This window comes from Odontesthes bonariensis, chromosome 6 (assembly GCF_027942865.1).
Source record: "Odontesthes bonariensis isolate fOdoBon6 chromosome 6, fOdoBon6.hap1, whole genome shotgun sequence".
NCBI lineage: Eukaryota > Metazoa > Chordata > Actinopteri > Atheriniformes > Atherinopsidae > Odontesthes > Odontesthes bonariensis.
The window spans coordinates 23410744-23433692 of NC_134511.1; the positions used below are offsets into that span (position 1 = coordinate 23410744).

Here is a 22949-nt window from a genome sequence, read left to right on the forward strand (position 1 = left end):
GTGCTTTGACCTTTGATAAAGCCTTACAGCAAAGGTTGTGTCATCCTTCTGTTAAGTGACTTCACTCTCTCCAGCTCTGACCTAACCTTTTAAATGCTGTTAAATCTAACGCTCACTCGAGCATACGTATAATATCTGTGCCTCCTGAAGCTGCAGAAGCCTCACTGCTTTCATACAGTTTCATGTAGATGCCATTCCCTCTCTCTCAGTAGTCCAGTGCTTGTAGCTGTTTTGAAATATTTATATATCTTCACTTTATGTTTTCGTTTCAAATACTTTTTGCAAATGTGAAACTCTTCCACAGGCTGATTCCATAAGTTAAGACTGTTGCTATGTACACTATGTGAGAAAGCTGAAGGTTAATCCTTGGCCTTTCATCGAATGATCTAGATTTATGGTTTAATTTTCCAAAGATCTGTGGATGGTAAGGTCATTCAGTGCTCCTGGTTTGAGAGGAGGAATTCCTTTAGCCTTGACCAAGTTTTGCACTTTTTTTTGCAAAGATGATGTTAAAATCAAATGAGCAAAATAAGGATTGAAATCTAAGCATGTGTTGACTAAAATAGACATTTAAAGCAAATGTAATCATTTGTGGACAACTAAGGTTTTGAGATTTATTTCTGTTTTTTCCTGAACAGACTTGAGGACTCAGGAAAGAAAAAGCTTGAACTCAACACAGGGAAGGTTTTCTGTGAGCAGGCACTTGTTTTGCAAAAGCTTTAAAGGCCCGTTGAAAGGACCATTGCAATGAGGACAAAGTGCTTTTCAGTGTCCAGATACTTGAGACTCTTGGCCAATAAAAAACTTCCCTTTTGATTTCTTTAGAATGTAAATGTCTTAGTTCTAAATAATGCATAAGTCTCATCAGTGACAATTGTGCAAAAGAATTGTCTCATATAGTGTCAACCTTTCAAAGAGATGGACTAATTTCACAGTTATGCAGAAATATTCCATTATACCTGGAGCAGCTTTTATTTCCTTTGAGTGTGTGTGTGTGTGTGTGTGTGTGTGTGTGTGTGTGTGTGTGTGTGTGTGTCGCCCATGCTGAGCTCGCTCATGTTTCATTCATTTAGGCCGACTTGTGCACTCACTCAGCCCAGAATTCCACTGGACATATCTGGTTTCATCTGAAAACAGAGTTCATTATCCACTGTGATGACATTGAACGTTGAAACAACACAGTGTGTCCATTGTAATGCCACAGTCCTGGATTATCTCCTTCTTATCAGGTGCATTTCATTACGGAGGCTGAGGAACTGGGTCTTTCCAACAGGTGGGACGGGCTTCAGAGCCACTCTGGATCTCTTCCTCTGTTCCATTCACTCTAACAGCTGAATCACAGCTCAGACTTTGTGTATGCAGACCATGGTTTTTCTCACCACTAAAATGATGCAAAGAACTGCACTGTTTGTGACTTTCGGAGGCTTGGTCACATCTCTGATCACAACCTTCTTACCTCTGTGGAAGACAATGAACTCTGATCTCAATGAAGTGGAGAACTGGTTTTCAGGACTGTGGCACACTTGCCTCTACACTGAGGAGGTGGGAATTCAGTGTAAGGCCTATGAGTCCATCCTGGGACTCCCGATGGATTTGCAGATCTCAAGAGTTCTCATGCTAATGTCTATAGGCACTGGAGGTTTAGCTGTGTTGGCCGCCTTCCCAGGTCTGGAGGGAGTTAAGATGTGCGTTTGGCAGCCTGGTGTAAAAAGAGGGCTCCTTATCTTCGCCGGGGTGCTGTCCTGGATATCGGGGCTCACTACTCTGGTTCCTGTCTCTATTGTGGCGTACACGACTGTGGTAGAGTTCTGGGATGAAGGTTTTCCTGATGTGATGCCTCGGTGGGAATATGGCGAGGCAATGTTCTCTGGATGGTTTGGAGGTTTGGCACTGGTCATCGGAGGGACCCTGTTCTTTGTGGCTGTATGCATGGGGGACTACGACCAGCGGCCGCTGAGAGTACCAAACAACCTGCAGGTGAACCACAGGGCAAAGCACTACCTGAAGACAGAGGTTCTGTAGCTTTGCAACATGTATAGTCTCTGCCCAGTCATGTTTTTGACATGGAAGCACATCAGCGTGTGCATCTGAACGATGTAACAATCATTTGTAAACTACTTCAGCGGCTTATACAAGTTTGAGGGCGATCATTGTTTTCTTTCTGCATTTTTCACTGGATTTACTGGCAGAAGTAAAACATTTCTGTGGCCTCCCATAGACATATCAGCATGTGATGCAACTGTGATGGGACTGAAAATGTTTTTATGAATGTAAAGCAAAATAATGAGCGACTGTGGTTGTTTTAATTCTTGTGAAAATCTTTAGTGCCCAGAGAAATAAGACAGGATCTTTTATTTAGCAGCAAACATGCTCTGTAGTGTACATATAATTTTACTTGAAGCAGTTATACAACAGTTACTTGTCAACAAAAGTAAATGAATAAGAAAAAAATTGTAAGAATATGGAAGCTTTGCTCTTTATATCGGTGTGTTAAAATTGCGATAATGACAACCAGGACAGATTTCAAAACATACATGACACTAAAAGTTTTATAGTTTAAGATGTCATTTTATGCATTCAACTTAATGTTCAGCGCACGTTAAAGACAATCTCGCGAAAAAGAAATAGCTGAAAATATTTTTTCCCTATTTTTTCAAATAAAAATGTAAATGCAGAATTATCCTGCGTAATCCAGCCTTGATCATTAGCACAATACCGTACACATAACTGTAAATTAATATTCTTTCATAAATCAAAATGTTTGACAAATGAGAATTGGATTATGACTGAACTGATGGAAATAAAAAGATAAACTTGCACTGAGCTGTGTAGCCTGTAAGCCTTTTTTTCCAATCATCCCCAAAATTGGCAAAGATGATGTTCAGAACGAGGGTAAAAAAAAAAGCAACATATATATATAAAATACTATTGAACTTTTGATGTTTGAATGCAATACTTTATCAAAGCCTTATTGCAAACTGGAACAGAGGTTATAGCACAACAACACTGAGTCGGGTTCCTATTATGAGGAGGTACAATAAGTTTCATTTTGACCACTAAGGGATGCTGTAGAGAGTAAAAATGTGTTTCGCCTCATTAGAATTTATGTTTTCACCTTAATCATTTTTGAGTCAGATATTTCAGGTCTTATTTACACTTAAATCAATAAAGCACTGCACAATGTTTCAAAAGCTCCTTGTGGATTTAAATCCAGCTACTGCTAGTATAAACATACCTGTACATATATTTTCTATTTTCTTTACTTCCCTTTGTCTTTTCTTTGGACTCTCTCTCCCTCGACAAACAATTTTTCTAAGGCCGTTTGTTAGTAAGTAAATCAGTTTGATTCGCATTGTTATATGTAAACACATTTAAGTCGCTAATTAGGATGCAACAAAGCTTGATAAATTTAAAGAAATGTCATTCAGAACTGTTGCGTCAGCCTGTGGAACAGCAGCATTTCTGAAGGAGAGCTCCGATCAGCACCTGTAGGCCATAAGCGTTGAACTGACCTGTTCAACAGATATGTGAACATGCCTGGTAATTATTTTTACCTCGATATGTACCAAAGGTCAGCATATTTCGGTTTTGAATAAACTGTTTACATTGTGGACACAATAGTTAGGCCAATACAATAATTACTTTCCACAGATGAGAAAGTTCTAATTGAAATTCGTCTTATTCGTGGACTGGGTCTGCAGGGTAATCGCTCAGATTTGTTGACTGCTCAGCTTGAGATCTAAAAGTATTATAGAAATACACGTGGCAGCAGTGCGGTATAGAATGTTAATTCAACATACAAATACAGTGTGATATGAAAAATCAAAATCCACGATCAAAGGTCGCTACACAGGAAGCCACGACGAATCTGAAGATTCATGAAAAGGTCCAGCATTAGTGGTGTGGAACCTGTCTTTGAACCTAACGCCAGAGCAGGAGGGGATAGTTTAACAGGAGCTGTATGACGGTGCTGCAGTTTTCTGTGTTGAATTTCATTTCAGAGAAATATTTCGTAACATCAGCTCCTCGTCATTCTGCTGCATGCTGGGATGTGTACAGCACAGGAGGCAACACATCACAGCTTTATTTGGATGTCATAAATCACATCATATCAGTTAGGCTGTAGTCAACATCTTCATTTGCTTCACTAATCAACACTCAGTTTGAATCTTTTCGAACAACTGTTGGTATGCTGTGGTTTTATAATTTAGTATGTATGAATTACTTGTTTCTCAGCCTGGGATGTTAGATGTTGCAGTTCTCTCTGGCTGCTGCAGATGAGAGTCCTCCTGTAATTCAGTTAGTCTGCGTGATGTTTCAGCGATGTAAGGTAGTCCTCCCTGCACACTGGGACACCCCAATCGGTCGTTTTGTCGTGCACATGTGCACCGCCTATCTTGGCTTCCACTCAAACAGGCTTTTACCAGTGCTTGCATGCAAAGAGCAACAAAAACATACTGACAGCAGAGTTCATGTGCACACGTCAACTATCAGCTCCCGTGGAAATACAATTACACCGTGTGGGCATTTTCCCACAAATCTCTTAGATTTGGTCAATCTAAGAGGTTGTAATTGAATTTTTCTTTTGTTTGTATTAGACTTTTGACAGTAGGAATCTGCATTTTAGCATTCATCATCTATATTTACTGCATTTGTACTGCTCTCATCATCAGTTTTATAGAAATTAATCGACTTTTCACAGGCGAATGACCTTGTCCCAGCAGTTATCTAATGGGAGGGGGGGGGGGGGCACAGTTCCTCCCGCGGTAGCGCCATGAGGAATGGAAATATCTTGGGAGCTCATTTCTTTAAGACTTAGTATACTTTTTTAATCCTGCTCCACCTTTCCCCCTGACTGAAACGTGGATTTACTGCAACAGCTGCACTTTCACGCTTTCACCCTCTGCTGATCACACTGAAAAGAAATGGAGCAAACTATAAGAACTGTGTCAGTGTTTGTAGCAGTCTAACAGAAGTTATTTAATGTTTCCTGGTGGTCAGAGTAAATACAATCAATGCCTCACTGGTAGGTTTTAAGAGCTGATAGCCTTGCAGATCTGGGATGCAGTACTATACATGTGAAGACAGCAGGCAGTGCAATGAGTGGGCAGTCAGACCAGGCAGTGCAATGAGAAAGACAGCGTGTCTTTGATCAGGTATAACTGGCAAGTCAGGTCTTTGACATTTGAACGGGGGAAGCTGCAACAGAGAGAGGGAGAGAGAGACAATACAGTCTGTGCTGGTTAAAGAGAATCGGAAGGGTGGGAGGAAGAGAGCGGGGAGCCGATGAGGATTCATGCTGTGTTAGCATCCCCTCAGCAACTCCATCAATACTGCATACAGCTGAGAAACTGGCAAAGGTCCTCCGTGCTGCATTTTCAGGCTCGGCCAGAGAAAGAGAACAACTCCCACGACTGATCGGCTCAGTCTGCTGCTGGAGGGGCTCTCTGCAAGGGGCAGAGCACACACACATACAATTACACACTCTCTAACACCCTCTGGAACCTCTGCTGCAGCGAGAAGCAGAAGAAGAGAGCGGAGGAGGGACACATATCCTGGGAATACTCCGACAAAGAGGGCCAATCCCTGAGAGGGACTGTGAGGACACTAGTGGTAATATGCTACCATGCTCCGCAGGGGAAGCTGAGCTCCAGGGAGTTTGACAGGATCTCAGTGCACCTGCTCCATGCACACTGGTGAGCTTATTTATTCATTTTCACAACCAGGGAAATACCCAGGTTTGTTACTTTCTATATGATGTGTTTGTTTGGTGCTCTGTGTAAAAACGGGCTTACTTCTTCAAATGCATTTTGCCTGCAGTGCTGGCACATACAGTACTTGGAAAAAAGTTGTTTTCTGTCTGGGACTCTGGTGCTGCAGTTTATCAAATCATAATAAAGATATTCTAGCACAATCTAGCTGATTTGTTAATACCAATAAACCAAACGCTCCATAGCACATCATAAATTAGTCTTTTGCGGTGTTTTTTTTTTTATCTGTGTGTGTCTGTGTTTGCCTGCTGAGAAACTGGCCATTAGCAGAATTGTTACATGGAAGCACAGCTCCCCTGCAGGGGTGTACACCCCTTTGTAAACCTCAATTCTAGTTTTCCATGACATCATGGAGAGGTTATCACTCAAAGCAGCAGCAAAATGATCTGATACAATTCGTTTGTGCCTTTGCTCGGCAGCTGCAGTTTCATGGAAAATGTACACGTAAAATGCAAAGATTTTGGGTCAACTTGGTGTGTTTAAGATACAATATTCATAAAGTCACTTTAAACTTCCTAATGAACTCTGTAGTGTAAAAGAGTAAACACTTTGAATGAGATGTTTTTCAGTTCCACGTGGCATCTATAGTGTGCATTATCGCTAACACCTAATTTAGTTTTTGAATTCCTTTTGAAGCTTAACTGTGACCTCTGTAATCTGGTGAAAATATGGCCCACATCTCAGGTATTATATTTAAATTTAGTCTAATTTTTCTGTTAAACTGAAAAATAGCCTACTTACATGTTTAGCACAAGGCGATAGTATCCCTGTTGCCATTCAGCTGCGGGTAAACAAGTATTAAACTTTTAACAAACCAGCACAAGAATGATAAACTTGCTCAGAATGTATGACTGCACCTTGCACAGTCCCTTAATATAGATTGTGGTTATTGTAATTGTTATAATGTCAGCAAAAATTAGTTTTACTTTTCAAGCTATACTGTTGCTCTTGCGTCCTTCTGCTTAAAGTGAGAAATGCCAAAACAATTAAACATCTTCCAATTTCATGTGCATCTCTTATTCACGGAGCTGACACTAAACATAGTAATTGACCACTAGTAACATGGCAAGAAAGGACATTTGCTCAACAGCTGGTTTGCGCAATCGGAGGACAAGCAGGCTTATCTTGTACTTCACAAACCCGGAGAATGTGCAGACTGAGTGACAGAGGTGTTGTCAAATATTAAGCGTTACAAGTTCTTGCCCTTTTATCATCTGAGGATCAGAGAGCTCTAGTCGTTAACTGCAGGCTAACTGGTCAGACAACTTTATTAACAGATTAGACAACCAAAATTAGCACAGTTAGAGGGGGAATGAGCCAGTTCACAGCAGATCTTCTTTAATTTAGGCGATGCTACATCTTCTGGGTTTAAGAAGGGCTGTAAAGTGACATATAGAGTAAATAACATAAAATAATTACATGTTTAATTTTATTAAATTTTTAAGTTTCGGGATGTTCCTCTTTCGCTGATGGTTACGGGCGAGGATCGAGTATAATGGTTGTTTTTTTATGCATGTGCTTATCTGATGTGTTCATCTGTGTAACAAAATTATTACCGCTTGCAAAACAACTTTTGTTGAAGATTGAGTTGAGTTCTGAGTGATGGTTGTGACCTTTAAAGGGCACTGCCTTTGGAGCTTTAACAGTCAGTTAGCAGATGGGCCTCCTCTCCTCCAATGAGAAACTGCATTTAGCTAATTCTCCCCTCCAACATTCCAGTAACAGGTATTACATTTGTAGTGAAACTGACAGCTTGTTTGCAGGCAGGATTATTAGCACTGCTTGGGGACAGGCCTAACAGTGAGAAAGCGGGATCTGCGTCATATGTTCGGAGGACCAAATCTGCTTAACCTACTTTAGTTTTTTTCATAAAATATCTTGGGTTTGTTGGAAATCTGGTATGGTGGCTCTCGGTGATCCAATGTGTTGATCGATGATCAAATTTTCAGTGCTGACAAGTTATTAAAGGGGCAATATGTGAGAAACATACATACATCAGGAAGGGATTTGCTCCGCACATTTACTGAGATCCACAACATCAAAGCCTCTGCTGTATTAGCATGGCTGGTAGCTGAATGCAGGACAAAAGTTCTTGTCAAAAGTGCAGAAAAAAAACCAGGCTTTACACTTTTTGGAAGACTGTCAGAATGGAAAGTCTGATAAAATATTAGTATTCAAACTCATAAATCATCATAATTTATAGATTTATTGGAGAGAATATTTTGACAATTGGTCCACGACACTTTAAGCAACACTTGCTAACAGAGATGAAAGAAGCTGTCCCATACCTGAAGTCTTTGTAAAGCAGAAATAAATATGCCCTCTGAGTTTTTTTATATCTCAGATAAGTTAAAAACCACTCCATCAAACATGAATGAGAAGAACAAAGTCAAAATCAAAGAGTTCAAAATCCTAGAAAAATGAATATTATGATCAAATGAGTACTTTCCGCTTTGAGATGCATGGAGCATGTCTGCGAGGGATAACCGAGATCTACAGATCTCGGACCAGCTCAAATGAACCACTCTATCAAGACAAACAAAGTTGAGTTTGTTTTAACTGAATCAAACTACTCTGTTATTAAATATTTTGGTTACATTATAACTGTGAAATAAATTGCAGAATGGGTATGTCCCACCAACAGTTTGGCTGAACTGTCACACTGAGCACACAAGCAGGAGAGGTGTGTCTGTCCAGCTATGATGAAGCGTGTCAGTGGGGCACAAAGATCAGCTGTCTCCAGTAAAAACATGTAATGCTACCAGGTGAAAATGAGGCGGATGTTGATGATGATCCACAGCTCCAATCCGCCGGCAGCCATTTCAGTACACAGCCCAAGTTCTGCAAATTGTGCTATTCAGTAAAGATGCATTTTTGTGATGAACAGTTTGCTGCGCAACTGTCAGATAAGCAGATAGTTCAAGGATGCATCATAGTAGACCTTTTTACAACATCACAATGTTAGACTCGGGGGCCGGTATTGTTTGTTTTAAATACCCACTCTTTAAATCTTAAAAATCCTGAACAAAATCAGGTTCTCAGTCTTTGTTTAAAGAAACTGTTTTCTATGACACATAACATGTTTCCATGCAAATGTCTGAATGAGCTTTATTCAGATTTTTAGGTTTAAAGTCACTGTCTTTGGAGAAAGTAATTTGTTTTTATACAATAAAAAGGTGGCTGTCAAATGCCTCCAATCTAAAAGCAAAAAATCATCAGGAACGGGCATTAAATTGGTTGGCATTCAATTATTCACAATGATTTCAATTAAAGTAAATTATCAGCAAGTATAACTTTAAAGTTTTCCTTAAAAATTTTGTGATATGACAAATCTAAGGTGTCACAAGAGGATTAACGAGTGATGTGCAACAAATACCTGTTTCAATTTTTTGGTCTTGCCTCATTGTCATCTTTGAGTAATGAGCTGTTTAAAAAAAAGATCATAATAAAACCAAAAAATCTGAAAGGTTTATAGGGGAAATCTCTTTTTTATACCATTATTACACATCATCTAAGACATAGGCAAAAGTCCCCAACTTTGAAATAATTAATTTATTTGTTACTCTCATTTTAAATAAACTCTCGCAAAGCCATTCCTAAAAATAAGAATAGGTTTTAGATTAATGTTCAAGCGTATAGTCAAGTGTATTTAAGTTGAGTTAAGTAGAGAACAAACCTAAAATTTTACTAGAATACTTGAGTTTGGGGCTTTTTGAGGAGATCTTTCCATTTCTCATTTATCCTTAGGAACTTTTTCTAAGCAGTACGCTACTCAACACTGCCCACTTTTTTTTTCTTCTGAAGTTCAAGGACATTAAGTTGTGCTCAGAATATCAAGCAGTCCGTCTGGTTGAACCTCAAATGGATAATTTGCTGATGGATTATACCACACTGAGTGATACACCTGCCATTGTGTGTGTTCAGATTCATAGCTGCCAGATCTGTGTGTGTAACCAACTACAGTATGCGTGTGTGAAATACCAGAGCTGGGAGAAATGCGAGGGCAATGTTGGAACAAAACAAGGGGGATTTTGAAACTCAGGGGGCCCTACTCCCCTTTTAAAACGCGGTGTGATGAGAAAGTTAATGGGTGTTAGAGTGCTGTTACTGTTTAACAGTTTCCCATACAATATGCATGAACAAAGGTGACAATGAATGTGGAAATGTTCCTAATTAACAAGATTGTTTCCTTTTTACAAGCACTAACATGTCAGATAGACAAACACACAAATAGCGGTTTGGTTTGCTCTCCTTAGCCTGTGAATTTGCAACTATGAGCGGAAATGTGGAATGACAAAATCACGACCACAAATAAGCAGGAAGAAACATAAAGATATGTGGATGTTAAAACTGTCAACAAATAGTTGCTGCATTTTTTTTTAACCGGATGCAGTTTTTATTTTCTAAAATGCCGTTTTTTTAAATCGACAGCACTATTCGTCATCCTAATCGACGTCACACTTGGGCACGTCAGAGAGCTACATCATTGTGCTGCGTGTGTTGCTGACGACGTCGCTCCCTCTGTCCACGCAGACCATATGGAAGAGCTGACGTGTGCGATGGCCATCTTGGACCTGCAGGTTCTCACACTGCCAGTTCTGTGTTACTGTTCCCTCCCAAGCAGGCAGCCCGGCCCAAAGATCTGACCATACCTCCCCTCCCTCTCCCCCCTCCCTCCCTTTCCCTTGGCGTCCCTCTTTCCTGGGCCCACCATGGGAGGATGCTTCTCCAAACCCAAACCAGGTGAGCAACATGTTTCGCCAGTTCAAGCAGTGGTGGACTGCTTTAGTTTGAACTAATCTACAAATCAAGCTTGTGTGGGTAAGATAAAAACACTTATTGTTGTACTTTGACCCACCAGAGGAAGATATAATATGAACGTCTAATTACAATATAAAAACAATTGTAAATGTTAATAAATGTTTTAAAGAAATGCTGCAGTCAGAGTCGTAGTTCCAGGGTTGATTTTCAAGGAAATGTACATATCAATAAGTGAAACCGTATCCAGTTATTTTTGTGTGTTGAAGATTAAAAGTTGCTGTAAAATGTTTACAGATAATTTGAATATTCATCTTAGCTGCTGCTTCCAAATCCTGCTTTCCACATCCTCTCAGCCTCCTCTGTTTGCAGTACAGTGTTTTTTTGTGTGGGAGGAATTGAAATGCTCTATGTGCCATCTACAGTCAAGAGGATTACATACTGAGGCACAAATGTATATTGAAACAGTATGTGTATCGATTTCAGTGTTAGATGGATGTGACCCACTGCAGCCCCCGTGAAACAACAATCACGTGTTCAGTGCGCCACCTGAAGCAGTGAAAAAATATATATGTAAATGATGGAGAGCAGAACCACCATTAACAAGAATAAATGAACAGGAACATCTACTGAAATAGTCTCACACAGCGGGAAAGGTGGAAACATTTTTACACGATGGCTTTGTGACTTTATTAGTGCGAACATCGACTGAAAGTTAGATTTATCTGTCATGCTCCATTGTGATGGTAAGAGCTTGTTTAATCTGAAATCGACAGATTTTACGCCTTCTATCAAAGCACATTATGTATGTTGATACCGATTCCATAATTCCATCTTATTGATATTATCATTGAAATCATTCGGAAATTCTGAGAAAGTCTGTAAGAGGCAAACTCTACTCTTAAGAGAGCGGTGTCTGAGTGCTACAGAAGCTCAAAATGGGGCACGAGATGTCAAAGTATCTTTGTGTTTGCCTTCCTTCCTACACTCCAATGTTACTTAGATAAGAAAAGAAAATGTTTTAGCTGTCCATGAAAATATGAAAGTATCCTTCTTTGAGTTTTAAACTGATGTGTCGATGATGAAAGCTTCCAGTTTAGATTCACAGTAAGTACTGCATGAGTCTCTTCATTGGAGTGTGAGTGGGAGAAAACTGGCGCTAATAAAAGATCTTTGAGGGAGGAAAGGCTTTAAGACACGGCACACTGCATACTTCATTTGTATGAAAATGTGCAAAAATACAGAATGCTTACTGGTAAAGTGAAGTGATTTACAGTATGAGCAGCTAAACACCCTGTCCTCTCTATCAAGAAAATGCGGATGTGGATCAAACTGAAAGCACGACGGAAAATATTTTGACACGTTCTGAACTGATGACGCCTCAGTTTTGTTCAAAGGAACCATCAATGTGGTGATTAAGACGCTGGTATTAAAGCAGCATCTGGAGATTCTCTTCGGCCACGGAAAGCTTTCTCTTTCCTCTCTCCTGCGATTGCATTCACTATTATGATTTTCCATTGATTTTAATTAAGACTTGCTCAGCAGGAGAAAATTCCAGCCAGATTACTGTGTAAGAACCGGATGATCAGCACATTTTTCCAGCCCAACAGATAAGGCCCGCTGCAGTGAAAAGGGAGTTACACAACCTTTTCTTAATGTTCATTAATGCAGAGCCAACAGCAGCACATCACCACCAAAGGTAACTATGTGTCCAAAAACTGAGATTATTCAGCTTCACTCTTTTACACTCAGATTTCTCTGATGACTCTTCAGGAAAGCAGCAAAATCGGATTTTTTTTTTTAAGTTGTTCTGATATCAGTGTCTTACATGACTTAAAGGCATCATTTTTCCTGTCAAAGTTATTTTAGTTGGAATATATACACAGTCGTTTAATTTTTCAACAAAACGAAGGAGAAAGTTAAAAAGGAAAGTTTAAAAAAAGGAATAAGAATACTGAAGTTTGCCTTCAGGGTGATTCCAGCTCTCATTTGTTTCAGTTGTCGAGATGTTTGATTCCATTTGACACAAACTTCTATCCTAGTTTGAGGGAAAATTACATTTACAGTATTTTCGCCAAGATAATTTCAGTATATTTCTTAATAATTTCGAGTCCTTTTCCAGTGATCATACTTTGCATTAATGAAAATGTGTTGAACTATCCCTACCTAAACCATCTCTTCCAAAAAAAACCCCTACTGGAAACAAAAAGATGCATAGAAACATTTTTCCTTTACTTTTTCCTCAGTGTGGACATTAAAGGTGAAACAGATTAAAGTCCCTTCTTTTTAAAAGCTTCAGAACATCATGTCGAAGTGATTGAACTGTAGGTGTTTGGTCAGGCACTGTCAATAATCTAATCTAACAAAGATGTGTCTGTGTTGTGCAGTTGAAGTTAAAGTGGAGCTCTCTCTCCTGGACAAAGAAAAAGAGGTGGACGGTCTGTCGCCTAATGGAAAAGCGAGTCCCTTTGCCGACAGCAGACCTAATGGGGCCCTGGGACATGGCTCTGATGAGGACTCCACCCTGCTCCCGCTCAACCACAAACCGCGGGACTATGTGGAGGCCTCTGTGTGTCATGTCAAGGACCTGGAAAACGGACAGTAAGTAAATGGGAAAATCCAACAATCCTCTATCGTGCCACTTATGGAATGATGCTAAAAACCAAAACACACAGTAACAAATAGAAAGGAGTTATTGAGTATTAAACTGATCAGGGATCTATTTAGTTTTCCAGCAAAAGTGAGGTGGAGAACCGTGTTTGCCGGGCAAAATTTCATGAAACTAGTTGGAGAAGTGGGTGGCGATCCCATTACATTTTAATGCAAATCAAGATCACTTTCTCGCAAATGCAAAATATTTGGTTCGAGTGTTAGAAGAGGTTGCGTTCTCCGAGAACTTGTCTAGTTACCAAATTAGAGAGAAAAATGTTGCCTTTCTTCCAACATTATACCAAGATAAACTTTCCAACCTTAAAAGTTGACCATTTCTTATAACCAAATTAACCACATTTGGCATTTGTTCAGAACATAGAGGGCAATGGTATTCAAATAATTAAAATCCAAATTTTTAAACTGATAAACATTATTTCATTGTATTGATTTATTTCCATTCTATTTTATGTTATTGATTTATTTTTCTTCTTTTAAGAAATATATTCTCACATTAAATTTACTGTTAGAAGCAGACTGGGAAGAGGTCACTATTTTTTAAACACTACAGGAGCAAATATCTGATCATGGAATTCCACAGACAAACATTGTCATCCTCATCTGCGATTTAATACAATGACAAGCTTTCAAGAATCTCTAGAAATCTCTGAACTTTTGGGAAAATGCTTTATAACCTTACCAAATAGCCATGGTCCTCATGCAGCACTACATTAAAAACGGACACGATTCTTTTGTAGAAATCACTACATTGGCTCAGGAAATCACTGTTAGTGATCACGGTATGTTGCTACATCCACAAATGCAAATCAAAAGTACTGTGCAAAGAACAAATCACTTTAAATGCTGCAGTTGGGATGCAGAGAGAGGGGCAAAGTGGATAAACTCTCCTGTGGTATGATTAATTAAATGTTTAAATCATGGAAGCTGGGCCATCTGAGCTAAAGAAATCAGGAATCACATTGTTTGTTATCAGCGAACAGTTTGAAAGCCAACGTGTGTACTGGTATGAAATTGCACAAGTGTAAGTGTATACTTAATTACACTATTAATGCTGACTAACACGTCAGAGTTTTGGAGGAGCGACACATGCTGCTTTTCTGAGAAAGCCTTGCATATTTCAGCAAAACAATGCGACTCACATTCTGTACTGCATGGGTCTGTGGTAAAAGAGTCTGACTGCTAAACTGGCCTACTGGTAGTCCATACCTGCCAAACACTGAAAATATTTAGCGCATTAATAAATTCGAATTTTCACTGTTGGGCAGCTGACATTTTCATCAAGCATGTATTAGAAAACATTTTACTTTCAAAGAAAACAGCAGCTGGCCTCCTCGCTGCCTTGAATCAGAATCAGAATCAAGTTTATTGCCAAGTAGGTTTGCACTCACAAGGAATTTGACTTGACACTAAGGAGCTGTAGTGCAAGCTGAATGCTATAAATACCATAAATGCCTACAACATGATGTTAAAAGAAGATTTCATGCAACGAAATGGTTAACATGCCTCTGGCTCAACTTCTAGAAACGCGTTGATGTCAGTAGACTCACAAAAAGCAAATTTTTTTTGTTTTTAAAAAATGTTCCATGTCTGATTTGTAATGAAATATTGTATTTAGATAACTTACAAACTAATACAAGTATGCCCTGTTTCCACAAACAGAGTATATTTGTCCCTATAAGTTAGCTGTGGCTTAGATAATTTGCCTCCAAAGCAGAACAACAGAAATAGTTTTCTTCATGCCTAAATATACACCTTGTTGATTTTCTGTCTTTGACAGAATGCGAGAGGTCGACTTAGGAAGCGGCAGAGCTTTGTTGATCAAAGAACATGGGGAGTTCTCCGCCATGGCCCACAAGTGTCCCCACTACGGTGCGCCCTTGGTCAAAGGTAAATCATATATTTTAGGTTGAGATTCATTTAGTCTATACTAAAGAATACACATGACTTACATGATGACATTCCAGGTGTGCTATCAAAAGGACATGTGCGCTGTCCCTGGCATGGTGCCTGTTTCAACATTGCAACTGGAGACATCGAGGACTTCCCTGGTCTGGACAGTCTGCCTACCTTCCAGGTGACCTTCCATACCAGCGCTGTCTCGTAACACATACCCTGCCTTATCATGTCTTTAAGCAGCATCAAAAAATGTACACATCGCTCATGTATGTTTGCTTCAGGTCAGAGTTGAAAAGGACAAGGTGATCATTCGTGCAAACAAGCAGGTAATGAGAAAAATAAGGCGTGGAATTTATACAAGGAAGTAAACAGGCCTCCTGATGGACCCATGATCTTTCTTTAAACATTTCCAGGCTCTTCAGTCACAGAAAAGATCAAAACCCATGGCTCGATGTTCAGCCGTCATTAACTCCAGCTCCGGTTTCAGCCATGTTCTCATCATTGGCTCAGGTTGGTGGGTTCTTATTCATCACTACAGGGATGCAGGCCTGTTTCTTTCACATCTCACAGTTGACCCTTAATTCCAGCATCTTCCTTTGAGTTTCTCATTTTTCGAAGACACCTCTTTAGGTAAAGTAGTGAATTTGTGGGCAGGTCCAGCAGGTTTGGTGTGTGCAGAGACGCTGAGGCAAGAAGGGTTCACAGACCGCATCGTCATGTGCACCATGGACAGGCATCCTCCATACGACAGGCCTAAACTGAGTAAGGTTTGTACACAGACCTGACCACATATGCTGAGACAGAGCACAGTTTGCCAGTAAACAAACTACAGGGACGCTGCTTCATTCAGTGATGCTAAAAGAAGAGCTCTTCAGGGAACACTTTGAAGCTGCCAAACTGAATAAAATGAAGACACGAACAGATATAACCGAAAATGTGGTTGACAATAATTTTTTGTTGAGATGTTCAGACTTTTATCTGAAAATAGCATTTCTAGTCTGTGTCAAAAAAGAGTGGGAAGGATTGCATTTGGACTGAAGGATTCTTTTCTTTTTATTTGTCACAAAGCACTAACTCGCTTACCCTTAGTCCTTAGACAGCACAGCAGAGCAGCTGAGGTTGCGCTCCATGGACTTCCTGCAAGACCATGACATTGAACTGCTCACAGAGAAAGAGGTGGGACATAGTGAGCTCTGAGAAAAGTTGCACAAAATCCAACTTTCATGACCGCAAGTCTACAATATTTGTTTTAGGTTGCAGCAATAGATGTGAAGACTCGATCCGTGAACTTTGAAGATGGCTTGAGGATGGAGTACAGGAAACTCTTTATCGCTACAGGAAGCAAGTAAGAGAAGTTTCTTTATTCTGCATCATTATTAGCCTGGCTGACACGTCCACATCTCGATGAGATGGTGGTCTGGGAACTAGGTGTGCATTTTCTCGTATTTGAGGCGTGGTTTACGAATGCCGAGAGCCGTTTATTGGGCGCAACGAATGTCTATCAAATGGCGTCTGGTTCTTCCCATGATGCTTTGTGCGCGATTCATAGCCAATTGTATCACTTATACCAGATGACGTATGTAGAGCGACAGAAATTCGATGAGGAAGAAGAAGAAAAAAAAGTAAAATAAAAGTAAACATGCGTTCTAAGCTACTTAAAACACTTTGTAAGGCTGCATCGAACGGTAACGTTGTGTCCGCTGCCATGTTGGATTAACACTCTACAAGCTTCGGTGTCGCGCATAGACGTCGTCTGTGATTGGTTCCCTAACTCAGGCAAAAATAAGGGCGGTGGTTTCCAGGCTGCCTTTGCAGTGTGAATGAAATCGCGCGCAAAGCAGCATGGGAATTCCCAGGCTACATCATTATCAAGCAACCAAATGCTTTTCATGATGACTGACTGCTTCTATGTCACTGCTTTAAAGACCAAAGCTGATGAACTACAAGGGTAAAGACGTCGGGAATGTGTTCCACCTCCGGACACCTGAAGATGCAAACAGCATAGCAAGGCTAGCCAACAACAAGAACGCTGTGATTGTGGGAACATCATTTATTGGTGAGACAAAGACGCTTTTCTGAACAAAATCCTTTCATTTAAGCTGTTTAGTACAAGTGTCCAGCTCTGAACATTTTTAACAGAAAATACAAAAACTCCTCTCGAGGATTTTCACTGAAGAATGGTTTAGGAAACCTATTTAGTAAAGGCATTATTTGGTCAGTGTGAAGACTAAAAAAATGTTTTTGTGACTGCTCCTATTCAAAAGAAAAATGTGGAATCATGTCTGTAATCAACTCTCAGCTCTACGTGATCACATAATCATTCATAATCCTGTCTCTGAAAGAGTTTGGATACCATGCTAGACGTAAATGACGATAGAATGTAATAATTTGAAAATTAATTGAACGCTTTGTATACTTGAAATAATACAAAGGAAATGCATCAAACGTTGAGACTGAGAAATTCTAATGGAATGTGGAAAAAGGGCAACCAAAAAAGATACCTCGAGGAATATTTCTCAACTTATTATTAGATTAACTGGCAACAAATGAGTACCATGACTGCATAAGAAGAACATGGGGAGGGAAACCTTACGCATCTATGATGGCACCACTGATGTCTGACAATAAACATTCTGACATTCAGATTATGTCTTTTTCCAGAAAGGCCTTACTTATTTTGGCTAAGACAAACCGTGTTCTATAAGTATTACAACAGTATGGCCTCAAAGTAAAGGAGTCCAGTTTCTAAACTGTCTGCCTACACACAACTATGAAACTAAGAAATTCTCTTAACCGTGTTTCTTAAGAGTTTCTCCTCTCGTTTACCCCGAGGTTTCCTCTAATTTGTCAAATCTCTGCATCATTCAACATTAACTATTGTTATTTACCAAAATACTGTGTGTTTTTTTTTTGTTTGTTTGTGTTGAAAGGTATGGAGGTGGCTGCGGCTCTGACTGATAAGGCCCACTCAATTTCTGTCATCGGGATTGAAACAGTTCCCTTTAAAAAAGCTCTCGGGGAGAAAGTAGGGAAAGCCATAATGAAGGTAAAGACACACACTCCTGGGCAATATGTCCTTTTTCAAACAAGTACTATAGTCAGCATTCTCCCTCAAGGGACGTTATTAGTTCAAATTAAAAATCGCACTTTATTCCAAGTTAATACGGCAGCACAGAAGGGGAGTGTAGATCATCTCATTAGCAGCAACTGATCATGAAGGAAGATGGAAATTCAGCCATGAACTCCGCTTCTTGTGGGTTTCATGCGCTTACTGTAACTGCGGTATGTTTGTCTTTGCAGCTGTTTGAGGCGAACAGGGTGAAGTTCTACATGCTGAACGAGGTGTCAGAGATGATTGGCCATCATGGACAGGTATTCAGAAAGTGAGAGAAACAGCATGACATGATGCGTGGATGCACTGTTCTCTCCTCCTCAATATATGGTGAAAATCAGATGATAAAAAAAAAAAAAAAACACAATCACTGACCAAAATCAAAGCAAAAGAGTAAGTTGAAGCCAAACTAACATACAACATGAAATTAACTGAGCAACTCAGCCTCAAAATTTTGGGAGAAAAAGAAGAAATTTGTTTTTTCATACTATGTTTACTCGTTAAAACATTTGTTTTTTAAGCAAATTTGACTGACAGCAGATATTGACTCAAGTACAAAATCGTACACTACATACAGTAGTTTACAGTGAGCAGTATTATTATTTTTTTAATGAATAAATACCTACATTTATTGACAAGAACGACAAAAAAGATTTTGTGTTGTGAATTTAAAAGTACGTGCGGGACAGAATTGTTTGTAGCATTTGGTGAATTCCTCTGAATCGTCCTCCTTCAATGAATCAAAGACAAATAAACAAAGTCACATGGACACATGTTTCACTGTTTCAGTGACTTGGAACATTTTTACTTAATATTATGTTGAAAGAAAATTGGCTCACTTGAGTTTATCTTAGAAGACATTGATGATGAACTTGAAATTCAGAGGTGACAAGACCACATACAATGTGGTACAGTGATTAAAACAGCTTAAGCTTTGGCAGAAAACTGTGTTTGCTTTGTACAGGGTCAACTTCTAATAGCATTCAAAAATATTTGTGCCTGCGCCTTAACATATAATTTCCATTTAGTGTGAAATGTGTTCGTGTACTTCTTTGCACGCTAGGATAGGAACATTTTGTTTTTCCTGTTATGCAGCTGAAAGAGGTTGTACTGAAGAGTGGGAAAGTCCTGAGGGCAGACGTGTGTGTCATCGGAGCAGGTGATGTCAAGCAGAGGGCAAAACATACCTTCTGTCAAATCTCCATCAAAGCTCCACATTTAACTCCTTTAATGTGTCTCCTTCTGCAGGAAGCGTTCCCGCAACAGGTTTTTTGAAACAGAGCGGCATCCACTTGGACTCCAAGGGCTTCATCACTGTGAATAAGGTACTTTACAAATCCACAGGCCTGCTTGAAAGTGCTTTTGTTCCATTTTGAGATTTTGTGGTCCGTCCCTCCACCGTAGATGATGCAGACAAACGTGGACGGGGTCTTTGCTGGAGGAGATGTGGTGATGTTTCCTTTCCCACCTCGCAACAACAAGAAGGTGAACATCCCTCACTGGCAGATGGCTCACGTACATGGTGAGTGTGTGACAGCTTGATCCGGACTGAAGATAAAAAGCAGTCAATACTTGTTGTGATGTGCTTGAGGACAAACACATGAATGCTTTTTGTTGTCATCCGTGCTGACAGGCAGGGTGGCAGCTCTCAGCATGATGGGTAGAGCCACTGAAATCAAAACTGTGCCTTACTTCTGGTCAGCCATGTTTGGGAAGACCATTCGCTATGCAGGTAGGAAGGCCTGTGTTTGCTGTAGCCTTAGATTAAATCAGACCAATGAGGCAGATATGCAGTAAGAGAGGGACCAGACGTCACTGCCACCTACCTGTTAAAACTAAGAAGAAAAACCAAAGTCTGAAAATAAAAACCTCACATGTTCTTCTTTCCATTTGTGGAGGTTATGGTGATGGATTTGATGATGTCATTATACAAGGAGATCTGGATGAACTGCGATTTGTAGCGTTTTATACCAGGTAACATTTCCTTAGTTATTTTTTTTAGTGTTTAGTGTTACACTCTTTCATTGTAAGTGGTCGACTTATTCTCATGGTGGTTCCTTCTCCTTGTTTCTCCTTGTTTCCGTCTGTAGGAGTGAGGAGGTGGTTGCTGTCGCCAGCATGAATTATGACCCCATTGTATCCCGAGTGGCGGAGGTCTTAGGATCTGGAAAGATGATTAAGAAACGAGATGTGGAGTAAGTCTCCTTTTGAGATTTAAATCTGGTCATGGTCACAATAGCTGTTATTTAAGAAAAAAAAAAGAAGAGAAATGTCGTCACTCAGACAGAAAATACAGTGAGTGGTGGAGCTTGTGACTTTACTCACATGAAAAGTATTACATGAGCCAAAGACCATGAAACACTACAAGGCATTAACATCAGCTATTGTTTTACCTTGTTGATCAAAAAACATTTCATAGGTTACATTTACAAATCAATATTTTCTTCAGTATCCTGGAAAAAATTTACTTCACAAAAATTAAGGAGAGACATATTCTGGGACAGCAAATTGAATACGACTTCCGTTGTATTTTTAAAGACTGGCCGTAAATGGTATCTAAAAAGTTGCTTTTACATAGTTAAAATTTCCACTATACCTTTACTCTCTATTCGAGCAAGAATAAAGATTATATTGCAAAAGAATATGATAATATAAATTGATAACATAGGAAATATCATTTAAATAATTTAATTGTCGTAACAAGGTATCAATGTTGTTAGATTTCAAACAGTGAAACAAAGTTATATTGACATATAATACTCTTTTGATCGCTTCCATTAACAGCTCTCTGAAGTGTGTAGGAAATCATTTATTGGCAGGATTAAACCTGTTCATAAACACGGTAAAGCTCATTGGGAAATGCTGAATTTGATGGTTTTCTTCTCCAAAAATGAGTTTGAAGAAAAAACATTATTCACTCAAGGCTTTCAGCTGCAGAACTTCAATAAAATTTAAAAAAAAAAGTAAATTATCCAACGTTTTAAAGTTAATTACATTCATGAATTGCAATCGCAATTCATATAAAATGCAAAAGCATATAGTGTCACAGTGGTAATCAAACTGTTTATAACTGGCGCTCTACATGATCTATAGTTGTCGACATATATATTTATATCCACTGTAATTACAACTAGTTGACGCAATTCTTTTATTGTATACATAGCAGAGCCTTGTCATAAAGCCATTACATTGTAATGTCACTGTATTGGTGATGGATAAAGGTTGTTGAATGCTTTTTTTCCCATTTTGTCTCTGTGGTTTTGTTCCAATGAAAGTACAGTGTCCCTCATTTTTCATGTTGTTTTTCGTCTCCTATAACGCACACAAAACTGAAGGATGTTAGCGCGACTTGGCAAGTATGGAAAAATACAAACTTTTCCTATTTAAAGACCACATAGGGAACAGCAACTTATCAACTGACTCTCGATGTGAGAAACCTGTGATTCACTGATTACTGGATTTGTTTTACAGGACTGGAGACATTTCTTGGCTGATTGACAAAGGCTCTCATTGACTGAACAGCTGAAGATTCTAAAGGGCAGACTCAAAGTCCACTGGACACCTCAATACGGACACTTATGGTGCTGAGACACTGAGCAGCTATTCACACACAGATAGTGACTGTGTCTGTTTGAGACCCAATTTTCTGAGGGCAACACAGCAGCTTGTTTTGTTCCTGAGACACTTTAAGGTGACAAATGGAGCCATACACGGTCAGAACTCACTGTCTTGGCAAGTATTTTATTGACAATGTTGTACAACAAAGCAATATTGGATTCAGCTGCCGAGCTGCTGCAAGATGTATCTACCTGTACACTTTTGTTTATACGAAGCCAGGGATGGGCATTGACATTGTTTTGTACAAATAACATTGTATATAGTTATATGAATGCACTGTAACAAAATAAGAGCAGAGAGTTTTAAGCTGAATAACAGACTTGGCTGTGCGCGTGCGTGCATGCAGACCTTAGATCTGCATGGCAAAACAATTTAAATGAAGCCCCAAACCAGAGAAATATCCACACAGATGCATAAAAAAAAATAACGCTTAAATCTGCAGCATTCTGCAGAACCCTGAATGCTACTTTAACTGACTCTCTCTCACACACACACGCTTTAATTCATGACTAATTGTTAGAACGACAACGTACCTCTTTGAGTTGGTTGCCTTGCTTGTAGAGTGCGAAATGACATTTTAATCAAACTTCTAATTATACTAACAATACGCTAGTGCTTGCACAATAGATAATTGTATTTTCTAACAGAGATTAAACTCATCTAGATCAATGCAAAAGTAGCTTAAGGGTTTTTTTTGTTTGTTTTATAGCTGCCACCTCCATAGGGACATTGTTTGTTACTAACTCAGGGAACTGAGGTTTATGTCGAGGGCTTACTGGTTCTTTCATGTGCAGAAATTGTTGCTTCAGTATTTTGCCCCTTCAGTTATTGTAAGCTCAGTTTTTTCCCTCATTTTCATAATAAAAAAAAAAAAAAAGCAGCTGTAAAGCCCCGAGATGAAATAAAAAAAAAAAAAAAAAAAAAAAAAGGCAGATGTTTGATTACTTCCTGATGTACTGAAGATCCACACTTATTTTCATCCCGAACACAGGACTCACTGCAGCGATTTAGAAAGCATTGTTCATCCTACAGAAAAGCCTGGAATGGCGTTTTTATAATCAAAACTTTGAAATAAAAGTACTCCAACAATAACTACTCACCGCTCCCATACTTTGTTTAATCTT

At 39.3% G+C, this 22949-nt stretch overlaps 2 protein-coding genes across 5 annotated transcripts; both read left to right on the plus strand.

The window, feature by feature from the left end:
* Positions 1-1365: 1365 nt before the first annotated feature.
* cldn26 (claudin 26) lies at positions 1366-2819 on the plus strand. The gene has a single exon (XM_075469055.1). It carries the CDS (start codon positions 1366-1368, stop codon positions 2020-2022), a length of 657 nt encoding a protein of 218 aa, XP_075325170.1. The 3' UTR covers positions 2023-2819.
* A 2343-nt stretch (positions 2820-5162) lies between these two features.
* Positions 5163-22917, plus strand: aifm3 (AIF family member 3). Of its 4 annotated transcripts, XM_075468037.1 has the most exons (21): positions 5163-5696; positions 10203-10514; positions 12917-13130; positions 14977-15086; positions 15164-15273; positions 15377-15421; positions 15509-15605; positions 15750-15862; positions 16185-16271; positions 16349-16440; positions 17021-17151; positions 18026-18141; positions 18396-18467; positions 19303-19366; positions 19456-19532; positions 19612-19729; positions 19841-19939; positions 20106-20181; positions 20298-20402; positions 21543-21563; positions 21679-22917. In XM_075468037.1, the coding sequence occupies exons 2-21, from the start codon at positions 10484-10486 to the stop codon at positions 21719-21721; spliced, it is 1821 nt and encodes a 606-aa protein (XP_075324152.1). In that variant the 5' UTR covers positions 5163-5696; positions 10203-10483; the 3' UTR covers positions 21722-22917. The 4 variants fall into 4 exon arrangements, with proteins under 4 accessions (XP_075324152.1, XP_075324154.1, XP_075324151.1 ...); XM_075468039.1 differs by lacking the exon at positions 21543-21563 and having other exon boundaries at positions 5164-5696; XM_075468036.1 differs by lacking the exons at positions 5163-5696; positions 10203-10514 and adding an exon at positions 10545-12228.
* The last annotated feature ends 32 nt before the right edge of the window (positions 22918-22949 follow it).

What these genes read in the sequence shown, in the direction of transcription:
- cldn26 (XM_075469055.1), top strand. Translation starts at nt 1,366, where the DNA reads ATGGTTTTTCTCACCACTAAAATGATGCAAAGAACTGCACTGTTTGTG.
- aifm3 (XM_075468036.1), top strand. Translation starts at nt 12,195, where the DNA reads ATGCAGAGCCAACAGCAGCACATCACCACCAAAG. An exon ending in ACAGTCTGCCTACCTTCCAG is followed by an intron (nt 15,274 to 15,376) that starts GTGACCTTCCAT and finishes TGTTTGCTTCAG; the next exon opens with GTCAGAGTTGAAAAGGACAA. An exon ending in TGTGGGAACATCATTTATTG is followed by an intron (nt 17,152 to 18,025) that starts GTGAGACAAAGA and finishes TTGTGTTGAAAG; the next exon opens with GTATGGAGGTGGCTGCGGCT.